At 30.6% G+C, this 25,771-nt stretch overlaps 1 protein-coding gene across 6 annotated transcripts in view; it reads right to left on the reverse strand.

The window, feature by feature from the left end:
- The window catches only part of LOC118189618 (protein vav-like), a 111,495-nt gene that overhangs the window by 41,703 nt on the left and 44,021 nt on the right, over positions 1-25,771 (reverse strand). For all 6 annotated transcript variants that reach the window (XM_085824263.1, XM_035360268.2, XM_035360269.2 and 3 more), the window contains 8 exons: positions 21,220-21,327; positions 21,062-21,130; positions 20,769-20,969; positions 15,743-15,838; positions 15,579-15,650; positions 9,998-10,090; positions 5,317-5,408; positions 188-236 (listed from right to left, as the gene is read on the reverse strand). In XM_085824263.1, coding sequence (XP_085680389.1) covers positions 188-236; positions 5,317-5,408; positions 9,998-10,090; positions 15,579-15,650; positions 15,743-15,838; positions 20,769-20,969; positions 21,062-21,130; positions 21,220-21,327 — 780 coding nt within the window. The remainder of the gene's footprint in view (positions 1-187; positions 237-5,316; positions 5,409-9,997; positions 10,091-15,578; positions 15,651-15,742; positions 15,839-20,768; positions 20,970-21,061; positions 21,131-21,219; positions 21,328-25,771) is intronic.

Consider the following 25,771-nt stretch of genomic DNA (forward strand, 5'->3'; position numbering starts at 1 on the left):
ATAGTTTAATTGCACCAAATACACACACATACACACAAAAAAAAAAAAAAAAAAAAAAAAAAAAAAATGTAGGTATTGAAAAATGTTACATTATTTTGCTCCTAAACAAACAACAAAAACAAAAAAAAAACTTTTTTGTTACAAATATAAATTGGTTAAAATTTAAAAATTAATTCCAAATACATACTCTTGTTGATTTACACATCAGCATTACTTTGTCGAAGATAAATACATATCTGTAAGAGAAAAGAAAAATTTCACAATACATTTAAGAAGTTATAATTCATAACATAACATACAAAAATCCAGTATAAAAACAACAAAATTAAATGCATATATTGTTTATGTGAGGAAAAAAAAAAAGTTTTAGATAAGCATCACATAACCAGCAAATACAATCATAATCACATAAAAAAATAATAAATATTCAATAAAAGCAAACAATCATCACTGAAGCTTTCATTTTTAGGAGACTGATGATGAAAATCATGGCAAAATTAACCACGTTTTTATGCCTCTGTTTAAAAATACCTAGGCAAGTAGCAAAATAAACTCAATGTAATATGAGCTAAAACAACTATATCCAGAATTTATATACCATGACAGGTAGAATAATAAGCTCTTGACGTGAAAAGCATGCATTCTGTAACAGATCAACAAATAAATATTTATTTACAATAGACCTGCGTATAAATAAAGTTTACTTTCCTCAATTCCTCAAGGACAATGCTATCTCATTATAAAGAGGAGACAAATAATCTTCATTAAAAAGCCATTCACATTATGTTAAAAATGATAAGTTTACAAATGAAAAAAAATCACTATATATTATAAGAAGACATTATGAATATATGTACTTAATACAAGACTTCCATGCCATTTCAATAACAAGAAAACAAATAGAAAATTAAGACACAGAATAGAAAAATATTTTTAAAAATGTATAAAACATATAATATAAAATGTAAAATGGCATGTGTAATGCAAAAAACATGCATAATGTGATCAAAGAATTAATGGATTGAGCTTGTCTTTTTTTACCAGGCAATTTCAAAAGGCGGAAGACACAAGTTCTTTATGCTCAGTATAAGTTTTATGTTTGTAAGAATCCATATAATGTGGACATTACTTTTTTATATAATTGTTTTGTTTTGTGCGGTGAAAATGGAAAACAATACTTTCATAAAGCAATAAACTAAAGTGAAATTTCTTATCAAATTTGAGTAAAATAGAACTGAGACTAATAAAATATTGAAGTTAATACATGCCGAAATCCATTATGCAATGATCACATTCTATAAATGGGTTAAATATTTCTAAGAAAGGCAAAAAGACATAGATGACAATATGACAGGACAGCCTTCAATTGAATGCACTACCACAAACATCCCTCGTACACTGCCTTATGTGCACATGATTGACAACCAAATGTTAGAATGGTAACCAAAGAGTTACACTTAAGACATATAACAGTTCACAGTATAACAGTTTCTTAATCAAGAAACTGGAAATGGGAAAACTGTCAGTAAAAAATAATCCAACAACTAAACAAGAATGTAAAAAAAAAAAAAAAAAAAAATGGGGACACCATGATTTTCTTGCATAACCTCTTAAATTATACACATTTTTGCTTCACTTCATTTAAACTTATTTCTACGAATTTCATTACAGGTTCATTTCTAATTCAGTCAATTCAGTTCTCACTTTGTGGGAACTCAAAGGGGGCGGAATGCATAAAAACTCAAACTTCATTAAAAATTGGAAAATACAGAAACACCTAAGACACCAAATACAGTTAAAAAGAGAAAGTACTTTTACAAATAAAATTAAGAGTTTCTACACAAAAGCGAGCAATTTGGCCAGCTGGCAGGAAGACAAAATTTTTGACGCACAAAACTGAAAGTTACCTTATAATCATACAGGGCAGAAAAACACCAGAGTTGGTGCATCAACTGACTTGATTCACTACTCTACTAAATGTTTCAAATGTAAACAAATGGCAGCCTCGCTAGCCCTTGCACCACTTAAAACTTTTAAATTGTTCATAATTCTACAACTACTGCATGCAGTTTAACTAAAGACATACACTTCCTACTGCATGCAGTTCAATCACTTTTAAAGCATAAATTATACAATTTACCAACATGTAACAATAAAGAAAAAAAATTAAGTTACCTAGCTGGGTAACACAGTGGGAATATACATTTGGTGAGGCGGATTGCAACAAAAAGCATTGAAGTGCAACTACATGTTATAGCAATTCCATACACAAAATTTCAGTGTTCTACAGCTACTCATTTTTGAGTTATGCTATAAGATATTTCTCCCACTTTCTTAGCATGCCTTCATGGTGTAGTGGTCAACACACTCAATGCGTATTCGAGAGGTCAGTGGTTCAAGCCCCAGCGAGGGCATGGCAAGTTATTCTTCGATTTCCTGCTTAAAAAAAATCCCAATGTCTCTACAATGTGTGATACGTACAAACAGATGTCATGAAAAATTCTCTTTTGGTCATTTTACAATTCATTTAGGAGGGGGAAGAGTCCCTTATTTTGTTCTTACATACAGATATCAAGCAAAAAAGAACATTGTTCAAAATGTATTTTTTTGTTAAAATATGGTACCTGAAATTTTTTGTGATTACAATTCTTCCTTTACTTCATACAAAATTATGAAAAGCACTCTCTTGACTGGGCAGTGCTTTTTCAATGATCTTAATAAGATGATTATGATGATCGAGTTACAAATTTGATTTAAGTTAGACAGTAAAGAACAGATAACAAAATTAGAACCAAGAACAAAAAAACCTCAAAGAAACAGATCTGAAACCAAAATTATGGTCATTATTTTTTCAATATTTGTGGAGTTGTATACTATAAATTTCTCCAGAAGGACAGAATAAAAATGGAGCTTACACTGTGAATACAAAGAGACTATGAGATGATAAAAGGTGTCCACAAATGCTGGAAGGCAATAGATAAATTATGAATTATAACAATGCTCCATCACACACAGCATTAACTGTTCATTAAATCTAAGCTTGTATTTCAATCATTGTGCTTATATCCTCATCATTACTCTGATCTGGCTCTCTCACAACTTTTTTCTGTTTCCGAAAATTAAAATGATTCTGCAAAAGCAGCATGTGGGAAATACATAAAACATCTGGATTGAAGTCATAAAATGGTTAAAGGACCTATCAGAAAGAGATCTGCTGCACTGATTCCAGCAATGAAAATTACACAAGGAAAAGTGTGTTAATAATGGAGAGCACTATTTTGGAAGTGACTTTAAAATTATACCTGAATTTAATAAAATAGTAAGTTTCATAAAATTAAATTTCCACAAACTTCTGGACAGACTGAGTGTATATGTATATATATATGTCATAATGAAAGCAAAACAAGGAAAAGGAAATGACGGAGCAGTGTCGATGCGTGATTAGACCCATATTGAAGAAGAATTTTGATTGCATAGTATTTAAAGAACTTGGCAGTCGAGGCAGTTTTAATTCCATTTTTATTTCCAATTGATATTTGTGGCCACAATCACTTGGCACTCTAGTCGTGCCTTTCCACAGAAGAATTAATTTTTTGATATTGTTGGGATAGAAAGCAAGCCAGCGAAATCACATCTTAGCACAGAAGCGAGCAAAAGCTGAAGTGCATAGTTATGCAAGATGGAAGCATGCGAAGAGAAAAGTTTTGGTTTACAATTCGGTGATTGGTTGTCAAGAGGCATCTGGTATTAACGGTTGCGTAAGATCGCATGATTAATCTGAATGACGCAATGCAGATAAGTTATTACGATTTTAGAACAGAGAGGAAGAATTAATGTTTATAGTTATAATTCTGATTCATACATTTTTATCTTACATATATATATATATATGTAAAATATAAAAAAAAAGAAAAAAAAATACGATGGCTTTGCTCTTTGCGAACCAGCAAACTTTAATTAATTTTCTGCAATTCAGCATCTCCCCTTAGACCATTACCTTCTAGAACATTCGCAACTATTACATAACCTCCTCATATAAATGCTGCGTCATAAGTTAAGTTTTTCTACATTTTTTCTACGGTTTTTGACTGTATTTATTTTTCAATTTTAATCCACAAATTTGGGAATTTAAAAGCAATGTGTTTTCACTGCATGAAATAAAATACTTTTAACTTCAATATGGCAGAATGATGCTATCCAGTAAAGCATACGATGTTTTACTTTCAAATTAATCTGTCTCTTAATGAATAACAAACTAAGTAATTCTAGTATTACTAATACAAAAAAAAAATTATTTTTAAAAAACTAAAACCATTTACCTATTCTGAAGCCTATGGTCATCATGAGATTTTATTAAAAGCAATAAACACAGTTCTTAAAAATAATTTTCTATTTTTTAATCACACTGATTGAAATAAAAGTACATTTACCAGAAACCTTCTCTCCGCTTAATTTTTTTTTTTTTTTTTTTTTTTAATTTTTTTGAAAAAGGAAAGGCAAAATTATACTTATAAAAAGTATCGCAAATACTAGAGATTGAATGTTATTAGATACAAGTATTTACTTAGTTTAATATTAAAATCATAAGGCAACAAAAAATGGACTTCTAAAAATCACCAGGTTCTACAAGCTTATGATACCTTTATATAAGAATACCATAGCATTTTCAATATCATATAAAGCACCTAAAATAATTTGTCTTTATTTGTATGTTGAATTTACACTACTTATTAACTTAAAGAATTAGAAAATGAAATTATATATATAATCATTTCACAATTAAATTTTCCCTTCTTTCTTCCTTTGCTTAAAAAAATCTACAGGATTAAAGCTTACCACACTTTGTTTACCTGTATCAAAAGATTCATGTGATTAAATAATCTCCCCCATTTTTTTTTAACATACTATGAACATTTATGAAGGTGTTTTAAATTCACTGAAGTCCCATCACCTTTTTTCATGATGATATTTGATATGGGTCCTTTGTAATCAAGGCTTTATATGCAGAAAATATTTTGAAATTGTTTAAAAATTACATTGTCTGACAAAGACAATTCAATTAAGTATAAAAGAATACATTAAATGAATAAAAGATATGAATACATAAACATAACAAAATAAAATTTTCCCCAAACTTTTTCACTTAATACTAGATTCAAAAGAAAGTAATTTGAGCTTACTTATTAAACTAATACAGAGACTGAGATTACTATAAAGAAATTTATTCATGTAAAAGAAAACCACATGAGTTTATATTGCAGAAAGGTACATTATCAGAAATTATTAAAAAAAAAAAAAAAAAAAAAAAGCATTTACCTATTCTTAAGCCTATGGTCATCATGAGATTTTATTTTCAGCTCACCATCTTTCAACAACCTTCCATAATCTTTCAGTTCAAGATCATCAGGCTGTAGGAAAGGAAATGTGCAATGCTCTTTTTATTATTAAAGCACTATTATGTCACAACAACAACAACAAAAAAATGAATAAATGCAACACACATATATAAGGAATAAAATATTTAGTGTAAATATACTATTTTTAAAATATTTTATTTACTCATTAAAAAAAAGTAACACCCTGAAATTTTGTTTCAGTATTATGTTAGCATCTGGGGATATTTAAAGCAATAAATTTATTTATTTCAATTTTTAATCAATCAGAGAATATGGTGGTGAAATAAAAGGAGTAAACTAATCTTAACTTCTGAATTTCTACATATTAAAACTCTGCCCGTTGTTTTCTATTTTGAGATAAAGATTACCCTAGTTTCAGATACTAACCAAAACAATTTTCCTCAAACAGACTAAATAAGGTTTAGTCAGAACCTTATATACAGCTGGTTGATTGCTGTGGTGTATTTATTATAAGAGAAAATCAACAAAATGGAACACCTGTCATGCAAACTTCGAGAAAATATTTAGAAGAAAGAAATGTAACTTGTTGTACAGATAGTGGAACACAAGATAAACATCTATCTAATTTCATGTTGTAATATACAGTTAGTGATATTATGCAGACTATATGAAGACACTTGGATAAACCAGTATCAATTGGCTGTGTATAGGTTGACAGTCAAGCCATCTTTTGCAATGATTCTCATTAACTGACTAGTTAATTTTGTAGTTGAACTATCCTTCATGAAGGTTACCATTGAAAGTATATGCATAGAACCCACCATTTTTAAATCCCTGCAATTATGTCACATCAAAGCTATGTAAAAGGATGAACAGCAAAATGTTGCCTTCAATGTTCCCTTGATTCTCTCTCAACAATGATGATTGCTATTTAGTTGAGAAATAAACCACCAATTCTGCTCACCAAGATGAAGTTATAGTTTGAAATACATCATCAAGAGCAATCACCAACAGTATCAACAACCTCAGTGCATGCAGAAAAGATAAAATGATGGCACACTAAAATATTCATAGATGCTACACTACAATGCAGTCTAAACATAACAAATCATATTTATCAGCAGTATACAATATGCCTACATTCAGCTAACATCAATAAACATCTTTTGTAAAATATAAAAGTAGTTCCCTGGCCAGCACAATCCCCAGATCACTCGTCAGTCGAGAATCTATAGAACATGATTTGTCAGCATATGAATATTCTCCCATATCCTCCCAATAAGGATGAACTAGGACTTTGGTTAACCCTCTGACCAGCAAGACCATATATACATATAAACAACAGCAACTCACTTTGGCATCCTTGCCATAAGTTCTTCATAGACAACTGGAGACAGGTTGGGTGTATGAGTAATGTGAGGGTGCAACTGCCATGTAAGGGTGGCGTGTAATGCCATGTAAAGATGCAACCTATCCGAAGTTATATTCAGGAAGGGGGGGACAATTGCTTGCCTGGAGAAATCGCGATTCATCCAACCAGGCAACTGTCTTCCACTTATCCATGGTCCAGTCTCAATGCTCTCAGGCTCACTGCAGATGCAGCTGACCATGATGCTTGGTCAACAGAGGTACATAAGTGGGATGTCTGTTGCACAGTCCCATATCCAAAAGTGTCTGCTGAACTAAGTGTTCCAAAACACTTGCACTTGAACCCACACTGTATTGGGCTGTCAGCTGAGTCACTATCTAGTGTCGATTTTGCAGCACCAAGCAAAACAGTCTCTGACGTCCTGTTTGTTTGATGACATGTCGAGATCCAACACCTTGGCGTCTGCTGCTGGTTTCACCAACACTCATCCACTTTGCATAAATAATAACAATGGTACATTGCGAACAACCTACCCATTGTACAGTTTTGGAAATACTTGTTCCGAGTTTTCGGGCCATTACAATCTGCTCTCTATCAAATTCACTTAGATCAGCAGCCTTTCCCATCACTTGAAAAAGTAAGTGCAAGAATGATTCCTTACCTTCTCCAGCAGCAGTTAAATAACATTTGCACTTAATCACATGCCCTCCCCATCATCTAGCTGAGTTCACTGAAAAATGTGGGAATGGTCATAATGTTTGGCTCATCAGTGTACAGGGTATAACCTAGGATATGTTTTGTAATGTCTTTAAATAAATATATATATATGCATTTTGAAATTATGTTTAAGAAATTAAAGCAGCATTTTAAAAGATAAAGATTTGTCAAATACGAGTCAAATTCTCCACTACTAGGGCAAAAGAGCTCCCGTGTCAATTCCAACTCTTTTCAAATTTGCAAGCATTGATTTGCTCTCTTAAGATCACTACAGATTCCAGATATAAAATACAAAAGATTTTTTTTTTTATTCTAATTTAAAAAAAAAAAAATACCCCATTCTCATGAAAGTTTGGAGACTTTCGAGTTTCAGAGTCAAACCCTCTGTTGGTTGAAGGGTTAATACCATATGATCCACAGAATTTAAGTACTCATTTAAAGTCACAATTAAAAAATATGTCTCCCAAAGTGCCTGCCCTACAGCTTGAAAGAGCTTTATAATGGCCAAATGAACAAGATTGCTGAAATTCAATCCAGATTCAAATCCTGATAAATGGCCTAAGAAGGAATTTTTTATGGCTTCCTTACGTAAAATCCAGTTTTGGCAAAAAGGTCTTTAGAAAGACACAGTTCATGCACTTAATCAATCAACTAATCAGCTTAAAATATTGACTGCTGCATTTTGGAAACAGTGCCTTACCTTCACTGCATAATCAAAATAATTTATAATTTAAAACAGAAATCAAAAAGCCATCAATTTTCAATATGCATCAAGGGAAATAAATTCAGATTTAACCTTCAAAAAAAATTCTAACCTAATAACCACCTCTCTAAAAAATATTATTCTAATCTCACCCTCTTTCCAGTGTTGGAATAGCTATGGTGCGCTCTTTCCATTTTTCAAATGTATTACATTTTCTACTACACTACCAAGACATTTATCATTTATGTGACTCAGCAGAAATGTTGTTCCATGAAACACAAAACGCTTCATAAACTGTAAGTTTTCATATATGTTGCATTCATTGTGATTTAATATCATTATCTTTCAAATTAAATGTATACTAAGTGAGCAATCTGAAAGCAATATATGCATGTTTAATAATTTGATGTAAATAATACATTATATTATTTTTTATCAGGATGATTCAGGATCGATATCTCATCCTTAAAAAAAATTAAATAAAACATCCTCAGGAAAAATAAAATATAAATGTAAATGTAAGGTTATGGCTTGATCTCAGTATATTGGTTCCCATGTTAATTGTGTGGGAAAAAAAAATAAAACTAAATTATTATTTTTATGTAGAATCTGGAAAAAGCTAAGAGCTTATTTTAAAAAGATATTTCTTTCTTGAAAATCATATAAATGAGCCAGACTGCCTTTAAAAAATCTTTCAGGAAGGTATTCTTTTCCTTACGCAGAAGGTCTGTAAATGCTTTGTTAAATTCAATCTTTTCCTGAATTGCAATTTGCTTGTAACATGCATTGTAACATATATTGGTTCCCATGTTAATTGTGTGGGAAAAAAAAATAAAACTAAATTATTATTTTTATGTAGAATCTGGAAAAAGCTAAGAGCTTATTTTAAAAAGATATTTCTTTCTTGAAAATCATATAAATGAGCCATTTCCAGAGAAGTTCATGCGAGTTAAAAATAAAGAAAAATTATTTGATTTAATTTTCAAATTAGTGATTTATTCTTCTACAAACATTAAAATTTTACATTTCTCTGTTCGCAAAGATTATTATGATTTTTTTTTTAGATTTCGATACCATTCAACAATTATAAATGGGGAAGAAAGGAATAAATTAGAAGAAAATGCTTGACTTCCTTAAAAAAAGAATGCTCAGTTGCATTATACAAGAGTTTAACATCTGTACACACAGAAACAAGTTTTCCTGAATATACAGCAAGAGAAATAAAAGTTCTTATTCATATTTATATGCAAGCATATTAATTACAGAAAAAATGGAAAATTATCACCAATTTACCTCTCTCTTAATTATGACTTTTCATGAAAATATGTTTCCTTACTTTTAAAATAATGTAACTAAGAAATTGTGGCTAAAAAAAATTAGTTGCAGTTTTCAAAATTTTCTGAATCCTAATATGCACCTCACACTCTCGTGCAGTTTGGCTACTTCCTGGTAACTCAATACAGAATAATTAGTAAAGTGCCACCAAACAATATTTTTTATAAACAGTATAATTTTTTTATTTTTATACAATCAAACTCAGTATTTGCTTAAATATACAGATCTCTGATTATCCCACAGTAAAAGAGAGGGGGAACACTGTGCTGTAAAAATTCACAATTACTATTACAACTATTATAACCACTTGATTTAAAAATGTTTTTGATAATTTAAGCAGACAGAAACATTACTTCAGATAAATTTATATTTCACTAACATAAAAATTCTTAACTATTCACCATTCCACAACATAAGCAAACAGCCATAAAATTATACTTAAAAACTAAAGAAATGTATTTGAAAACTATAATGAAATAATTTCAAAAAAGAATAAGAATTTTACAATGACTTTACCATATGTAGGTCAGTTATACTGGCTTGAATGTCACGAATGATTTGTAATGTTTCATTATCTCTCTTGACTTCATTGATATATTGAGCCAAGTCCTTTAAACATAAATACAGATTTAGTATATATATAGCTATATTACAACAAAAGGAAACAGTAATGATGGTAACTGAATCCCAACATTCAACAACGTTAAACCGAATGCTAATAGATAGCAAAAAGATATATCCAGAGTTTCACCTGCACATAGAAGGCCAGCAAGACTAAAAATTCATTAATTCATATATTCTTTCAATATTAATGCATTAAAGCATATATATATATATATATATATATGTGTGTGTGTGTGTGTGTAATAGTCTGTCTAATAGCTCTTGGACAGCAAAAATTCCTTTTTCCTTTCTTAAATTCTTAATCATTGCGATACAACAATTAGCCAGAAATTAATTAATTTCCATTCACTAGTATTTTCAAAAAAAAAAAAAAATTCTTAACAGATAGTCTCACTCAAATAAGAACTCCACATAATACATCCCTCAAGAATTCCAAGTCCCACCCACTACCATAAATTACTTCACCCAAGTCTTACCGCCTGATATTATTCAAAGCCCCCACTGCCGCTAAGAATTTTCGGACACCCTACACTTATGAGTAAGACACGAGAGAACACTTTGCCAACTCCCCCACTAGAAAGAATGTAAGTTACTTAATACCTTTTCTGGCCTTTATATCTTCATGTACATTCACTGTTCTTATTATATCTTATTTTTTATATTATTTTTATATTGTCTTTGATTTGTTTTTACAAAGTTTGCATTATTTATCTTATTATTAATTATTTTTTATATTATTTTTATATTGTCTTTGATTTGTTTTTACAAAGTTTGCATTATTTATCTTATTATTTATTATTTTTATTTTTTATATTATTTTTATATTGTCTTTGATTTGTTTTTACAAAGTTTGCATTATTTATCTTATTTTGCAATCTTCTATGTTTATTTCAACTTTACTTTGAATTCGATTTCATAATGACAATTTTCAATGTTTAATATTTACAAATAATATAGAACTCAAATGCATAAACATGAAAGTGTCAGGGATGGTTACTCGGGTTAATTAAGATTTCTCTACAGTAATTGCTTTTTACTCCAAATTGAATTGACTAAAATGCTTCATAAGAATAAGCTCTTTGAATATCAGCATTGGTTCATAATCACTTCTATTCGCGGAAATATTTGGCCTGACTAGAATTGCCGGTTTGGCTTTAACTTATAACTCGAGTAAAGATGAAACACTTTCGTATTTACGTATTTTTATCAATTATTGTTCATTGAACAGGAGTTGGTTTGTTCCCCTTGAAAAGTCAACTAATTTCCGATCAATTACAATGATTACATGTTTTTAATTTTTCCTTTTACAATTGAAATTTTATTATTCATGATGATTTAACTCCATTCCCCGTTAGAACATTATTAACATTTTGCTTTCAAATTACTTCAAAACATCTTTCAAAATATAACTTACCAGTATGGATTCACTCTTTTAAGATAATTCTACTTTAATTAAACTTAGGAGATAATATAATCAATTAATCAATACTGTTTAGGAAATAAATTATTATATATATGTATGAATGTAGTACAGTACAAAGTCTTTAATCCAGACATCCACAGTCCTGACTTCAGAGCTACAAACTTTCTGCGCAAGCGCAGCGTTTACGCGTGCGCATATGCGTTTACACGTGCACATAATACCTTTACGCATGCGCATATGCATTTATGCATGCGCATAATATGTTTACACATGCGCATGATATGTTTACGCATGCGCATAATACTTTTACACATGCGTGTTTAATGTATAACGGACGGTATAAGCTAGGCTAAAATTATCTAATTATCTATTTCAGTTAATGTTGCAGATTGCATTGTTCCTTAATCTTCTAATTGGATCCAGCTTATTATTTTTGCAGACTGTTAGAGCAATTTTATAAAAAGTAAGCTTGAACTTTTGATTATGTCAAAAAGAGTTTCCAATTCTGGAGCTGCCAAAGGATATATCTACAAAGCGAAAGCATGTTTTGATGTCCATCAAACAAAAAGTAGAATTGCTGCAAAAAAATGGATAAAGGCATGAAGAAAGTGACAGAGAGGTTAATGAAAACGAAAAAATTTCGATTGACAAGTTAGTCGGTATTCTCGGCACAGCAATTACAGGACTTGAACAGCGGAACTTTGTAACTGAACAAGAAATTATGTCTGTTTATAGAATTAAAGAGAAAGTATTAGCACATAAAACGAAGCAACTTAAACAAACAGATATTAAGTTTTTTTTTATTTTTTTATTAAATTTTGATACCCTTTAGATCATAATTGCTCTTTATTTCATTAACTACGGTTTCATACTTTTAATTTTATGATTTCTGCATGCCATCTTACCAGACTTAAATTGATGATCTATAATCCGGAAAAACACCTAATCCGGAATCGCCGCAGTCCCGACAAGTCCGGATTAAAGACTTTGTATTGTAGTATGTATTTGTGTATTTTCAGTATTCTTTAAAAATGTATATTATTTTTAGACATTACAACTATAAAGAATACATTTTCACAATTCTGGGGGGGGGGATTTTTAATAAATTTTACTATGCATACAAATAGCAAGAAAAAATCAAAAGTAGAATGAATGACGTATTTCAGTTATGGTTTGTTAGGATTTCTTCTTCATGATTGAAGCTCCCAATAACATTAATCTGCATGGTTTCCAAATAAAGCAAAGCAGCATCATTGGATAAAAGCTTGAAATTTCCCTCATTGCTGTGAATTAAGTGAACCGCATAATTTATGTAACATACGAAAGCCATTTGTTGAAGAATAACATATCAGAAAGATTATTTACAAATACTTTCCTATTTTTAGGACAAGGTATCAAAATTCTACTGAAAGCACAGCATGGATGAAAATGTGAACACTTAGTGAGCAAATAATGGTTGTGCATGTGGTATTACGGAGTGATATCAGTATGCTGTTCAGGCTGGTAAAAAATAAAATGCAATAATAAAGCAGATCACATCCTAAGTAGACAGCATGGAAAAAACTTAAGACTCCAAATGTATTATCAGACATCCTGCCTTATAATGCATCTACAGAGATCCAGATTAATCTAATTAATCTCAATTCCTCTTATTATGCTTATTATTTTGTTATTCATTCATTAATCTAAATAATCTCATTCCTTATACATACTTGCCAACCTATGAAACTCAGAAATCAGGAGATTTTTTTAAGAAATCAGGAGATTTTTCACAATGTTAAAAAGACTTTTTAAATGATAAAAATATAGTTTTTAACAATGAATTAACTTTAAGTAGTAACTAATTCTTAAATGCAAGCAACTCAAAAATACCTTACACATAAAAAAAAATTTTTATTACATGCATCGTTTAAGAAAAAAAAAGACACTTTAATAAGTTTTTTGTACAAATGTTATAAACAGTGGCAGATTTTGCTTTCTTTACGAAAGAAACTTCATCATTTTGTTCACAGCAATTGCCACGTAGGCCTGCTTTCGCTAATAAAAGTTTTTCTAATGTGCCATCTCTAATATTAGATCTAAATTTAATCCTCGTTTTCGCAACAACACTGAGAATCCTCTCACACTCTGCATTACTATGGGAAACTGTCAAGATGGCCAACACAATTCTAGACAGTTCACTATATTTTAAAATTCCATCAGCACCTTTCAGTTTTCCAATTAAACTCCACTGGTGTCAATCGTAGCTGATTTTATAACTTCATCCAAGTTTTCTAATTGTAAACTGCTGTTATGCAGCTGTTGGAACTGTTTCAATTTTTCCTTCCTTTTAGAACTCCTTTCAAGACAATAATAAGTATCAACAATGTGTTCATCCACATTTATTGGTAAAGAAGCTGCCCCTTTTTCAGCTGCTAAATTTAAGAGGTGACAGCTGCACCTCATAATCTGAAATTTCCTTTCTTAAGATGCCTGCAACACCAGCCTTCCAAGCCTACCAATACTGGTGCATTATCGGCACCAAGTGCTAAGCAATTATCCAGAGTGCCTGCAGTTTTCTTTTAAAGTTTTAATAATTAGCTGTGCTATATTAAAGCCTGTCAAATGTCCATCTAAAGTGGGAACATAAAGTAAACTGCACTCAATTTCTGAAGACTCTGGATCAAAAAAAGAAACAACAATTGGATACAGTTTTGAATCGGTATTATTGCTTCCATCCGTAGAGAGGCAGACCGGAGCTGTTTTAATGCAATCAATAACTGAGAATTTATTTTTCAAACCCATTTCTTTAACAATTGCACCTGTTTCGATTCTTGCACCTTGAGTATTTCTTAGCGATTTCACTATCGGGAAACATTTTTCTAAATAAAGCTGCAGCGTGATCCGATGCATTCAGTGGCAGGTTGTGCTCCAGTAAAAAGGCAGAGAACAGACATTCTACATTAATAACTTTTTGGTCCTTTGTTTCCGAAGAAAAATTTAATTTTTCATCTTTTTCAAAACAACTCATGTTATCCTTGTGTTTTTGTGTACGCACATGTTTGAGAACATCCGCCCTTCCAACATACGAAATCGAAAAATCTCAACGACAGGCGGTACACATCGCAAATTTATTACATTTCCTTGAGGAAATAATGGAAGGAAAGTCAATTGTGTACGATTTTTGAAATGTACACGAGTACTTCACCTTTCTCGCAGACGTAACAAAAGATGATAATTTCTAAAACTATTTCCATAAGGCACAAGTACTCACACAACTCAGGCCAAAACGAACAAAATAACTAAAGAACGTCCAAATAACAATTTGCTTTGTCCTCATTGGCTAATGTATGCCAGCTGACACGCAGTGGAGCTTGAAGCCCATTGGAGAACTGGAGAACGACGTTTCTGGATACATATAATGCTCTCACTCACAAAGCAGAAACTATCTCATTCACAAGGTTTTGTTTTAGATAATGGAGAGAAAATTCAATTGCTTTCAGACGTCCAAAAGCACTTTTTTTTTATTCATATAACAAAGTATTAAGCCAAGTTGCATAAAAATCATGAGAAATTTTAAGAATAAGGAAAAGTCGGGAGAAATATATTGTAAATCGGGTTGGCGGGAGAGCGGTCGAAAATCGGGATTCTCCCGCCTAAATCGGGAGAGTTGGCAACTCTGCTTATAGTTTCACCCTCATGGGTGGATACCAATAATCCACTACCATCAAGACATAAGGAACAGGGAAATGAGTTTTAGATAATCTAGTAGTTTCATGATTTCTAAATTTACTTCTTAGAGAATTTCTTTTTACAGATTTTGAATGAAATTTATTTATGAATCCAGAATTAATGTTAAAAATAAAGTTGTAATAAACTAAGCTCCGAATTTCTCAAACAAATTTCCAGCATCTAAAAGAATCAATTTCTTAGTTAACAAATATTAATATAGATACACTTTAAAACTCACAACTTTTAAAGAGATTTTCTTTTGAAGGAACACAAATCTTGTATAAATATTATATAACAAATAAATACATATATTAAACTATAGTGTATTTAATCACTTACCAGCATAGCCTCTAAAGCTTTTTGCAAGCTAAAGTAGTCATCATGTGTTTTTGGTGTATTTCTGATTAATTCCTGAAACAAAAAAATAGGGGCATTTAAATAAAATGAACTTTAAAGTGTATATAGTATAGGTATAAAAACAAAATTAATATGTTTAGACTTACTTTCAGTAGTAAGTGATATTTGAGAATCCTCTGCATGGGAACAGATAGAAGATCTCTAAGCTTGAATTTACCACCATTGGCTTCTTGCTGACACCGCTAAGCGATGAAATCAAAATCATAACATTAATTTTACACTAATGAGTGAGCACAAATAAACCACAAATAAAATCACTTATTATCTTACTTCAACAATTTTTCTAAATAATGTCTATAAAAATATTAACATCATCAGTCACAGGTACTTCTATATCTTAGATATTATTTTACTATTGTTGGCCCATTTTCAAATTTTGTTTACATGTGCTGTCCCAGAAGTAAAGAAAGAAAATTCAGTATAAATTATATTTAAAGTTTAATTTGAGTAAGGCATTGCAAAAAAGATGACTATAAACATATTTCTACAATTTAAAATATAAAAAAAATTAATTGAAATTTTTTAGATATAAATCTTGAAAAAATGTGATCGTAGCCAAAAATGCCTGTCCCTTTCAAGTTTTATGTTATTTGACATCTTTGTTTTTTATCCTAATTTATTTTTTTAAATAAAGAAGTTTAATTACAAACTAATTGGGTGGTAAAATAATATCAAGGTAAACAGACTTGACATGAAGTAGAAGACAGATTATTTTTATTGATTTGCTAAATTTATATTTAAAAATTTTCAATTGATTTTTTTTATATTTTAAACTGTAGAAATATATTTATAGTCATGTTTATGCCACGCATTGCTAAAAAATTAACTTTAAATATTAATTTATCTTGAATTTTCTTTCTTTTCTTCTGGGATAGCATATGTAAGCAGAATTCAGAAATGGACCTGTTTCAATTAGAAAATTGTTCATGAAATCCAACGCAAATAATTATGAGAACACAAGGAAAAGGAAATGTGAAAAAATAATAATAGTTTTTAAATGGTATCGCTGCTAAAAAATGTGCATTAATTACTAATTTTATTTATTGAAATAGTTGACATTCTGTATCCTTAATTAGGAATGTTCATTATCTTCAGAGACATGCTCTACAAGCAATTAATATACTTTAATATATTTCAACTAATGATATATTTTTGTTTGCTACTTTTAAAAAAATACGATCCTATAAAAACTAATTTTAAAAAGTAACTCAAAATTTAATTAAACCTTACAAATAATAAAATTCTCATGTGACCTACTTTTGTATTAATACTAAAATAGAGAAAATTTCAAATGACTTTACAAATATTACAACATCAAATGTAATGTTGAACATTTGAAATCTATAGTTGTGCTTCGAGCACTTGAAAGGAGCCAAAGGCTATGGCAACCCTTCTTGATTTTTTTTTATGGTCGCGTGGAAGATAGTCGATAAAATTTGAATGCCAACAGGCACATAAAATTGTTTATGTTAATGTCACCATTTTACATTATAGTTTATAAGATATTTCTCCCACCTTCTTAGAGTGCCTTTGTGGTGTGGTGGGCTGCACGCCGGGCGCATATTCCAAAGGTCCATGGTTCAATTCCCGGCCAAAGTGTTGCTCATTTTTCATCTCTCCTGCTTCCAAAAAATACCTAATGTCTCTATAGTGGCGCCCGAACTAAAAGGGTGGTGGATGATGATTCTCCACACCCAGGATTTGGCGATTGGGTCCCCTAAAAACCCCAGTCGCCCTTTAAAAGGGGGGTATGTAAGGTATTTCTCCCATTTTCCTAGCATGTCTTCGCGGTGTGGTGGTCTGCACGCTGAGCGCGTATTCCAGAGGTCCGTGGTTCAATTTCCAGTGAAGGCGTTGCTCATTTTTGTCATTCATCTGTCCTGCTTCCAAATAAAATAACTAATGCCTATACAAGTTTTTTACATATTATATATAAGTGCACACATAATAAAGTTTTAAGAGCTACGGAATTTAATAAAGTTTAAAAAGAATATGAAGAATCCATTCATGAAACCTGAAATTGCTATTCATTTCGTGCAGTCAAATGGGGGGGCATCAATACTTCATTAAAGTGGTAAGTTCTTTATTTGAAATTTTAAGAATAAAGGCTTTGAATTAATAAACTAATAAGTTATTGATGATTTAATTAATAAGCTGTTGATGAATATTGATTAATGTATAGTGTTGTTATAATTTCCATTTTGATTTACTCAAAATATCATTTTAATGATCAATTTAAAATAGCAAAATTAGAAAAATATAAAAAATCAAGAACATTCGACTGGTAGCAACAAAATATATCAGTAAAATTAGTAACTTACTGAAAGATGAAACAACTGATATTCATATGAAATTATACATGATAGAAGATTTAAGAAATCAAATACTATAAAAATAAAATAGCTTAAAACCATTAGATAAACAGATACATATAAATATATCTAACTGATGCAAAGGATATAGAAAATGGACTTGCAGTGACCAAAAAATAAGCAAATGTTTCCAGGTTTCATTATAGAAAACAAAAGTAAGCAAAATAAAAAAAAAAATCTGATGAATCAGTCATGCAAACTGGTAATGAAATGAATTTTGCAAATAATTCTAATACACTAAACTTACCAAATTTGTTAACAACAAAACTTTGTAATGAAACCAGTAATGTTTTGGTAGTTTGAAACCATTTTAAAAATGCTAATCATAACAATGAAAATTTAAGTAAAATCAAGAAATTTATTTACTCGAAAATATTATTTGGTGGAGCTGCACTAAATTCTATTAGGAGTTCCTCCTTAAATTATGATCACTGCATTAAATTGTTGATCAAAAGATTTTGGAGAAGGGACATAATTATAAGCAATCACATGACAAAGTTACTGAATTTAAAACCCATAAAAAATTCTAACAGTGTTGTCACATTAAGGAATTTGTACAATAATCTTGAAACAAATATTAGGTCAATTGAAAGTTAAAAATAGAAACGGAAACTTAAGAAAAGTATTACACCAAATTTTTTTAATTATTTTCAAAAAATATGAATTTAGATTTCAGTCTAAAATGATCATCAAAAAAGAAATTTAATGCTCACAAAATATTAATATCCATTAAGTATGAAGTTGAATGCTGCAAGATTTCATCAATGTAGCAGAATTCTATGAGGGCAAAAAATACAAATTTCTCTAAATTTGTTCAACAGTCAAACAGCTGTACAGTTAAAGCTACAGAATATTTATTGGCACACCATTCAGCTTTCAAACTTAAGATAATACTTGCCAGTATTCTATAAAGTCATTGTATGATAGACATGTTTTTAAAATATATTTCACTATTAAATATGAAAGAGCAAAATACTAACTTCAAAAATCAATATGTTGTTTTTTAAGCAATGTCATAATTAAAAACATTATTGAAAGCAATATCCAAACAAAGATCAGAGACATTACAGCATGTTAAGAAATCCTTTTAACTCTTTCGCATCGAGAGACGACCAAATCTGTTTTCTACAAACATCGAAAACGCCCGTGTTTACGAATTTGTCTTGGAATAGTTTTCCTTTCCCCCTGCTATTTCATCCATTGTGTGCAGTTTCACTTTAGAGCCGGATTGCACCTGCGAACGTCAATAGCTTTCCGTATTTCTCCTTTATTTGCTTCAAAAGAATGATTGACATGTCTTTTAACAACTCGTGAAACCAATGAGCTATACACTAACATGGAGGGGAAAGAACTAGGTAGAAAATAAACGAGGCGTTGGGGTGGTTTGCCGTTGCCTGAATGAACGGGCGTTACGGGCGACTTCGATGCGAAAGAGTTAATCTGGATAACAGAAAAATATTGTGCTTGTGATCACTTATCAGATTTTGATAACCTGCGAAAAGGCAAAACCAATACCACAGGATATTTTGAAAAACAAGGCAGGAACAAATGAAGTTGGTGAAATGTTTCAGACCAGCTATGGCTGATTTGGTAATTTTAAAATCATTAATTGCATTTGTGTTGTGAGACATGGAGAGTGTTGTGAGACATGAAGAGAGCCAATGCTGATAAAGATGCCACTACGATGATTTATTTAAACAGTTTGGAGAATGTGTAAAGGTTGGGTTTTGTTTCCCAAACAAGATTTTCAATGGTCTGGAATGGTCAACATGTTTGAAATGAGTTTGACTCTTGAGGTTGCACTGATAATTGAGAATATTCCCACTCTTGGTAATTACTTGGGTCTGATAATGATGTGAAGAAGTTGTAGAGGGACACAAAGATATGCTGACCATTGAGGATCTGCAGGAACTTGAGAAGAAGGAGCACAAGATAGGTCCACTCTCATCAGGTTCAGAGGACAAGGAGGAAGCCCCTATTTCATTGGTGAAAAAGAAAAGTCTTTATTAAATGGATGGACGTCAAAAAATTTCTAGAGAATTTAAATCCCAACAAAGCTCAATCAAACCTTAACAGCATAGCCTGAGATGACTTAACAATATCACATTTCCAAAACATCCTACGGATAATCAAGAGCTAAAAACCTTTGGAAGATTTTTTGTAAATGCCAGATTTGGCAATCCTCAAGTAGGGATCTGACAGAAGAAAACAGACAAAAAAGAGGTAAATAAAACTGATAAATTTTCATTCATGTGCAGTATGTATTTCACCCACTGAATTTGTATTTTAGTGTCAAACAATGTGATAATAAATACAACAGGATTTTTTATAAGAATGAATGAATTATATTCCCTTTATTTCTTACTGGAAAAGTTTGCTTTGCCTATGTCCAGCTTAGTTAGTTATAAGTCTAAGGATGTGACTAAGGATTAATGACTTTTAACGGGAAGCCATTATACCAGTATTCAATCTTTAACACCTTGGCTAATAATAGAGCATAGCTACTGCTACAGTGCTAAACTTGGGTTAGGTGCCATCTGCTAAAATCATCATTGCTGCTGTATTAACTCTGCATATCTAATAATTCAAGGATCAGAGGCATTAAACTTAATAACAGAATGAATTCAAAATAAAAATCATACTAATGCAGCTTGAGATTTTCAAAGCTTTCTAAAACTCCAAAAGTTAATTTCTAAAAATAATGGAAGAATTTTATGTATGTATTCATTAATAATCTTACTAAAATAGCTTGATTTACAACTTCACTTTTATTGCAAAGGTCTTCGACACGTTCTTGTGCAGCAGGTAAATTAGAGCAATATTCACCATAGACAATAAATTTGTCCTTCCAGTGAAGAAAACATTCACTGATTTTATAATGGCTAGAGGTACATGCTTTATATAATTCACTGTGAAAACCTGTATGAATTTCGGCCAGTTCCTAAAAGTAAAATCAAATATTGAAAAATTAACAAAATTATACATAATTCATCTAAAAATTAAATATTAAGTAAAAATAAACAAAGAACATACCTTTATATTCATAAATATCACTTTTCGTACATCAGTTGTTAATACTGACTTCAGAGGCCTCATGAAATGCTAGAAATAATACAAATAATAATAACTCTTAATATTAATTCATTAGTGATAACTTATAAAGTGTCAAATATGAAGCACATAACCAGTACCTTTATAATCATATTCAGAGCTTCAATATAATTTTTTTCTGTTTCAATCAACTCTTTTATACAGTAATCCCTTTTTTCTACAGGATGCACAGTCTGAGATGCAGACACCTGAAATTAATGGAAACACAATAAGTGTTATTATTCATAATTTGAGAAGTACATAAAATTTACTACTCTATACAAAGAATTTACAAGCTATTCAGAACATTATTTTCTGAAATATGGCTTTTAAAATCAGCATTCACAAAAAAGAAACTCCCTTGTAATTAAATATGTTCTAATAATGTAACATTACAACATGGAAATCAAATGATCAAATTGTAATTTCATTTAATTCACAATACCTGAAATTTATTTTCACTTTTTTACATATTAATGTAAAAAAAAAAATTGAATGCAGTATTTTTTTTAAATTAAGTTTGAAGTCTTTTACCGCTGTTATCATTTATAACATTTAATACAGAAAACTCATTACGTACTTAAAATCACTTTCTGAAAACTATTCATAATTCCAGATACCACGTTTTCATTTAGATTAGTTAAAAAATTTTATGCATAAATTTTTTTAATACATTAAATACATGTGTCATTCTCATGACAATTAACATGAACATAAGAAAAAACAATACCTTATAAGCATTTAATGGAATTTAAAACAGCAACTTTATTTTTGCATAGATATGAAATAAAACTCTATTGAGTTTGAGAGCAATCACACACAAGTCCCTATTCTTCTTCAGGGTGAGAACCCATTCTTTTGGAAGAATTCCTGAAGGACAAACATCCATGACCTTGCACAGCTTCCTTAGATTTTAATGATTCATTTAAAATGGTATAAACGCTTTTTTTTTTTTTTTTTTTTTTTTTTTTAAATCAGTGAACCTTTTCTCAAAATAGTCCTCATGTAATCCATGGTATTACCCTTAAATAATAGATCAGCCACTCCATTCATTTCAGCTTATTGAGATGTCAGTGTTTAAGATGACCTGAATCTTTTCCTGCTTCTAATTAAATAAATTTTACTTACTTTATAAAAGCAAAATAAGTCTAATTTCTATTTCTTGAGAAAGTCCTTGATAATTACAGCTGACATTGATCCTTTGTGCTTTTTTTTATTTTAATTTATTTATTTAATTTCAATCCAAAGTTTGAGATTTAAGATCACAAATAAAGGATGAAAACTGTGATTCTAGTATAAACAGGTTACAAATATTTAAAAATTTCCATGAAACAGTTCGTAAGATTATTTCAGGAAAAGCAAAACAGACACAATTACCAAAGACAAATAGTTGCAAATGGCAATGATCTTATGAGAATATATATGTTTTTAAAACTTCTGCTCTAAAAAGTAAATAATATAAGGGAGCAAAACATGGTAAATAATAAATAATCATTTTTATTTTGCATGAAAAAAGATGATAAAGCAAACACAAACCTCTTGTCATACAGAAAGTTACAAAGCCAAGGTAATTTAAGATTTTAAACCTAGATAATCATCCTGTCTTACATAGGGATAATAAATAAAGCCTTTTTCATGAATGATTTGTGCAACTCAACCATGAAATGGTAGCTAAATATAGAAGATTAGATATAACTGCATTGCTCACAATTTCAATCCCAAGTAAATTTAACACATTGAGCGCCACGTCGGCCATCTGTGGCTGACACTAGATTTTCCATTTAGGCCGCGTCAGCCATCTGCGGCTGACACTAGATTTTCCGTTTAGACCACGTGAGCCATCTGTGGCTGACACTAGATTTTCCGTTTAGGCCGCGTGAGCCATCTGTGGCCGACACTAGAATTTTCGTTTAGGGCGTGTCAGACACCTGTGGCTGACACTAGATTTTCCGTTTAGGGTGCATCAGCTATCCTTGGCTGACACTAGATTTTCCGTTTAGCCATCTGTGGCTGCACTAAACTTTCCGTTTAGGTCGCGTCAGCCATTTGTGGCTGACACTAGACCTTTTCGTTCAGGCCACGTTGACCGCCGCTGGCTGACAGCGTGTTACATGACATATATAACTATAAAATTTACACTGTTTTATGAAATTACACAAAATTTATTTTAAATTTACTTAATTTTGATTCATGACTTGATTTTGATTCATTGGATTTCATTGAAATACAGTAAACATAAAAACAGTTCTCCATTACAGCTATTACAAAATGTGACAACACTCTTTTAGTCTTTTTTTCTGGCCAATGCTCTACCAGCTTCTGTTGCATTTTTATCATAACATAATTTACAATATTTTCATACTTCAGAGGCTTTTCCCGGTTTCCTTCGAAGTTTATGTTGTCGTTTTCTAGATATTCTTGCATTTTTGTTCGATGGAATGTCTTCTTTTTCACATCTTGTTGCTATCTTCTACCGCGATACGAATCACTGGCCCTACAATACCAGCGCTTTTAAGCGAAGCGCATGGCCTGAACGGAATTGCCTAAAATATACGCATGGCGCTCAGCGTGTTAAAATATGTGGATCATATTGGAAGAGGGGGCCTTTTCTAATATTATCCACATATTTCAGCTTTTTAAATCAGAGTACCACTTTCAGATTTAAATGCTAGCTTAAAATGATACTGCATTTGTAGCTGTTGTGGTGGTTCATATTCACTTGTTTCACTTAATAAAAACAAGTCCATGAAAAGCAATCTACATAATAAAACCCTACAATAATTAAAATGCAAATATTGTTTCTAAAATTGTATGTACAATAAGAAAGAAAGTTTGCAAATTTTTAAATAACTTCAAACAATAAGGCAGATTTTTGTTCTAAGATGCATTACATATCCAAGATAACAGTTTTCATGTTGGGAGTTTAGAGAACTTGAGAATCTGGTTTCACATTTATTAATTTAAAGCATGGAAAAAGTAACATTGAAACTTTAGAAAAAATAGCTTATATGAAAAGTTTTATATCCATTTCAAAAGCTTAAAAAAAAGAGAGAGAGGCATATTCTGTAAAAGTACCTTTTTTTAAGCAAAAGGTTTATACAATATCCTTAAATTTCAAAAGAAAATACCCTTACAAGAGAAAAATTTTTAGGTTACAGTGACTATTACCAATTCAAAACTTTTCTTTTCCCAACATATTATGGCATTATCATTGCACATACACCTGCTTCAAAAATGAGACAAATTAAAAGATTACATATAACAAAAGTTAACAGTAAATGTGAACTGCTTCTCAAAATCATTTACTATTCAAAATTTTATCTTTTTAATCAATTAATCAAAAATAGTTAAAGATTTATCATACAATGATGAATTGCATCTTCTTAAATTAACATTTCTGAATAACAAAACTTTTAAAGCAACACTACACAGTTTTGAAATAATTAAATTAACTGTGAACACAACTGAATACACAGTAACCACACAGAAAACAAAAATTTACAATAATAAACAGGATTCCAAGCATTTGCAGAAAGCATAATGCAGCCATGCCCATGCACAGATGCTTAAGAACAAATATTTTACATTAAAATAATATAAGAAGAGCTAATGAAACTATATAACTGCAGTAACAATTTTAATGAAATAAGCCTTTCAGTTATTTCCATGAAAATCTCAGAATTGAGCACTGCAAAAGAAATTAATTACATACACAGCATATCAACGAAATTTTAGAGCTACAAAATTTGTGCAAAATCAAAAGTTTAAAAATTCAGTGTACTTCTTAGCTTTCAATAAGAAATCCCTGTATGTGTATACAATGCCTGGCATGTTTACACAGCTGTCCAATTTTTTCTGTAGAACTCCTCTATTGTAATATTGTTAAGTTTCTTACAGCATTTTAAATTTCTTCAGTGTCATTAAAATAATGATCTCTGAGGAGAAATTTTACTTTAGAGAAAGGGAATTAATTTGCAGATGTCAAATTCAGGTAAATAAAGGAAGAGTCAAGAATCACAATATTTTTATTTGCTAGAAACTGCTTGACGAGAATAGAACTATATGATGTGGTGCAGTAAAAACAATTATTCACTTGAAATTTTCAGATCTAATGCATTAAATCCTCTTCAAAAGTTCCTACATCCCACCTTTACAAAATACAGAATTTTATATACTTTAAATCTCTCAGGAACAAATTCCTCATGAATTATCCCTTTCCAATCAAGAGTTCACTAACATAGTCTTTACTCCAAATTTCCAAAAGCGAAGTTTCTATAGCCTTAGTGAACTCTCCCCAATCTTAGCAAATGATTTTCACCGTGTCTTAGGATTATAAACAAAGCACCAACTTTCATCTCCAGTTACAATTTGTTTCAAAAAGTCAATATTAATGTTAGCTATTTGGGTCAAATCATGACATGCAAAATTTGATTTTCTTCCAGTTCTGCAGCTAATGCGTGATCACTGTGCCATAAATTTTTAAAGATCTTTACTGATATTAAGCTCATTGACTATCATTCAAAGAGACAGGTGAGAATTTTTTAGCAATGCTTTTGAACTTATATGATGTTCTCATCTATTAAAGACTGCTCAAAGTGATTACTCCAGGGTTCATTATCATCTTTGCATCCACCATCAAATCACTCATGACCA

This window comes from Stegodyphus dumicola, chromosome 9 (genome assembly GCF_044657685.1).
Source record: "Stegodyphus dumicola isolate Sdum_Otavi_A_Nest chromosome 9, ASM4465768v1".
NCBI lineage: Eukaryota > Metazoa > Arthropoda > Arachnida > Araneae > Eresidae > Stegodyphus > Stegodyphus dumicola.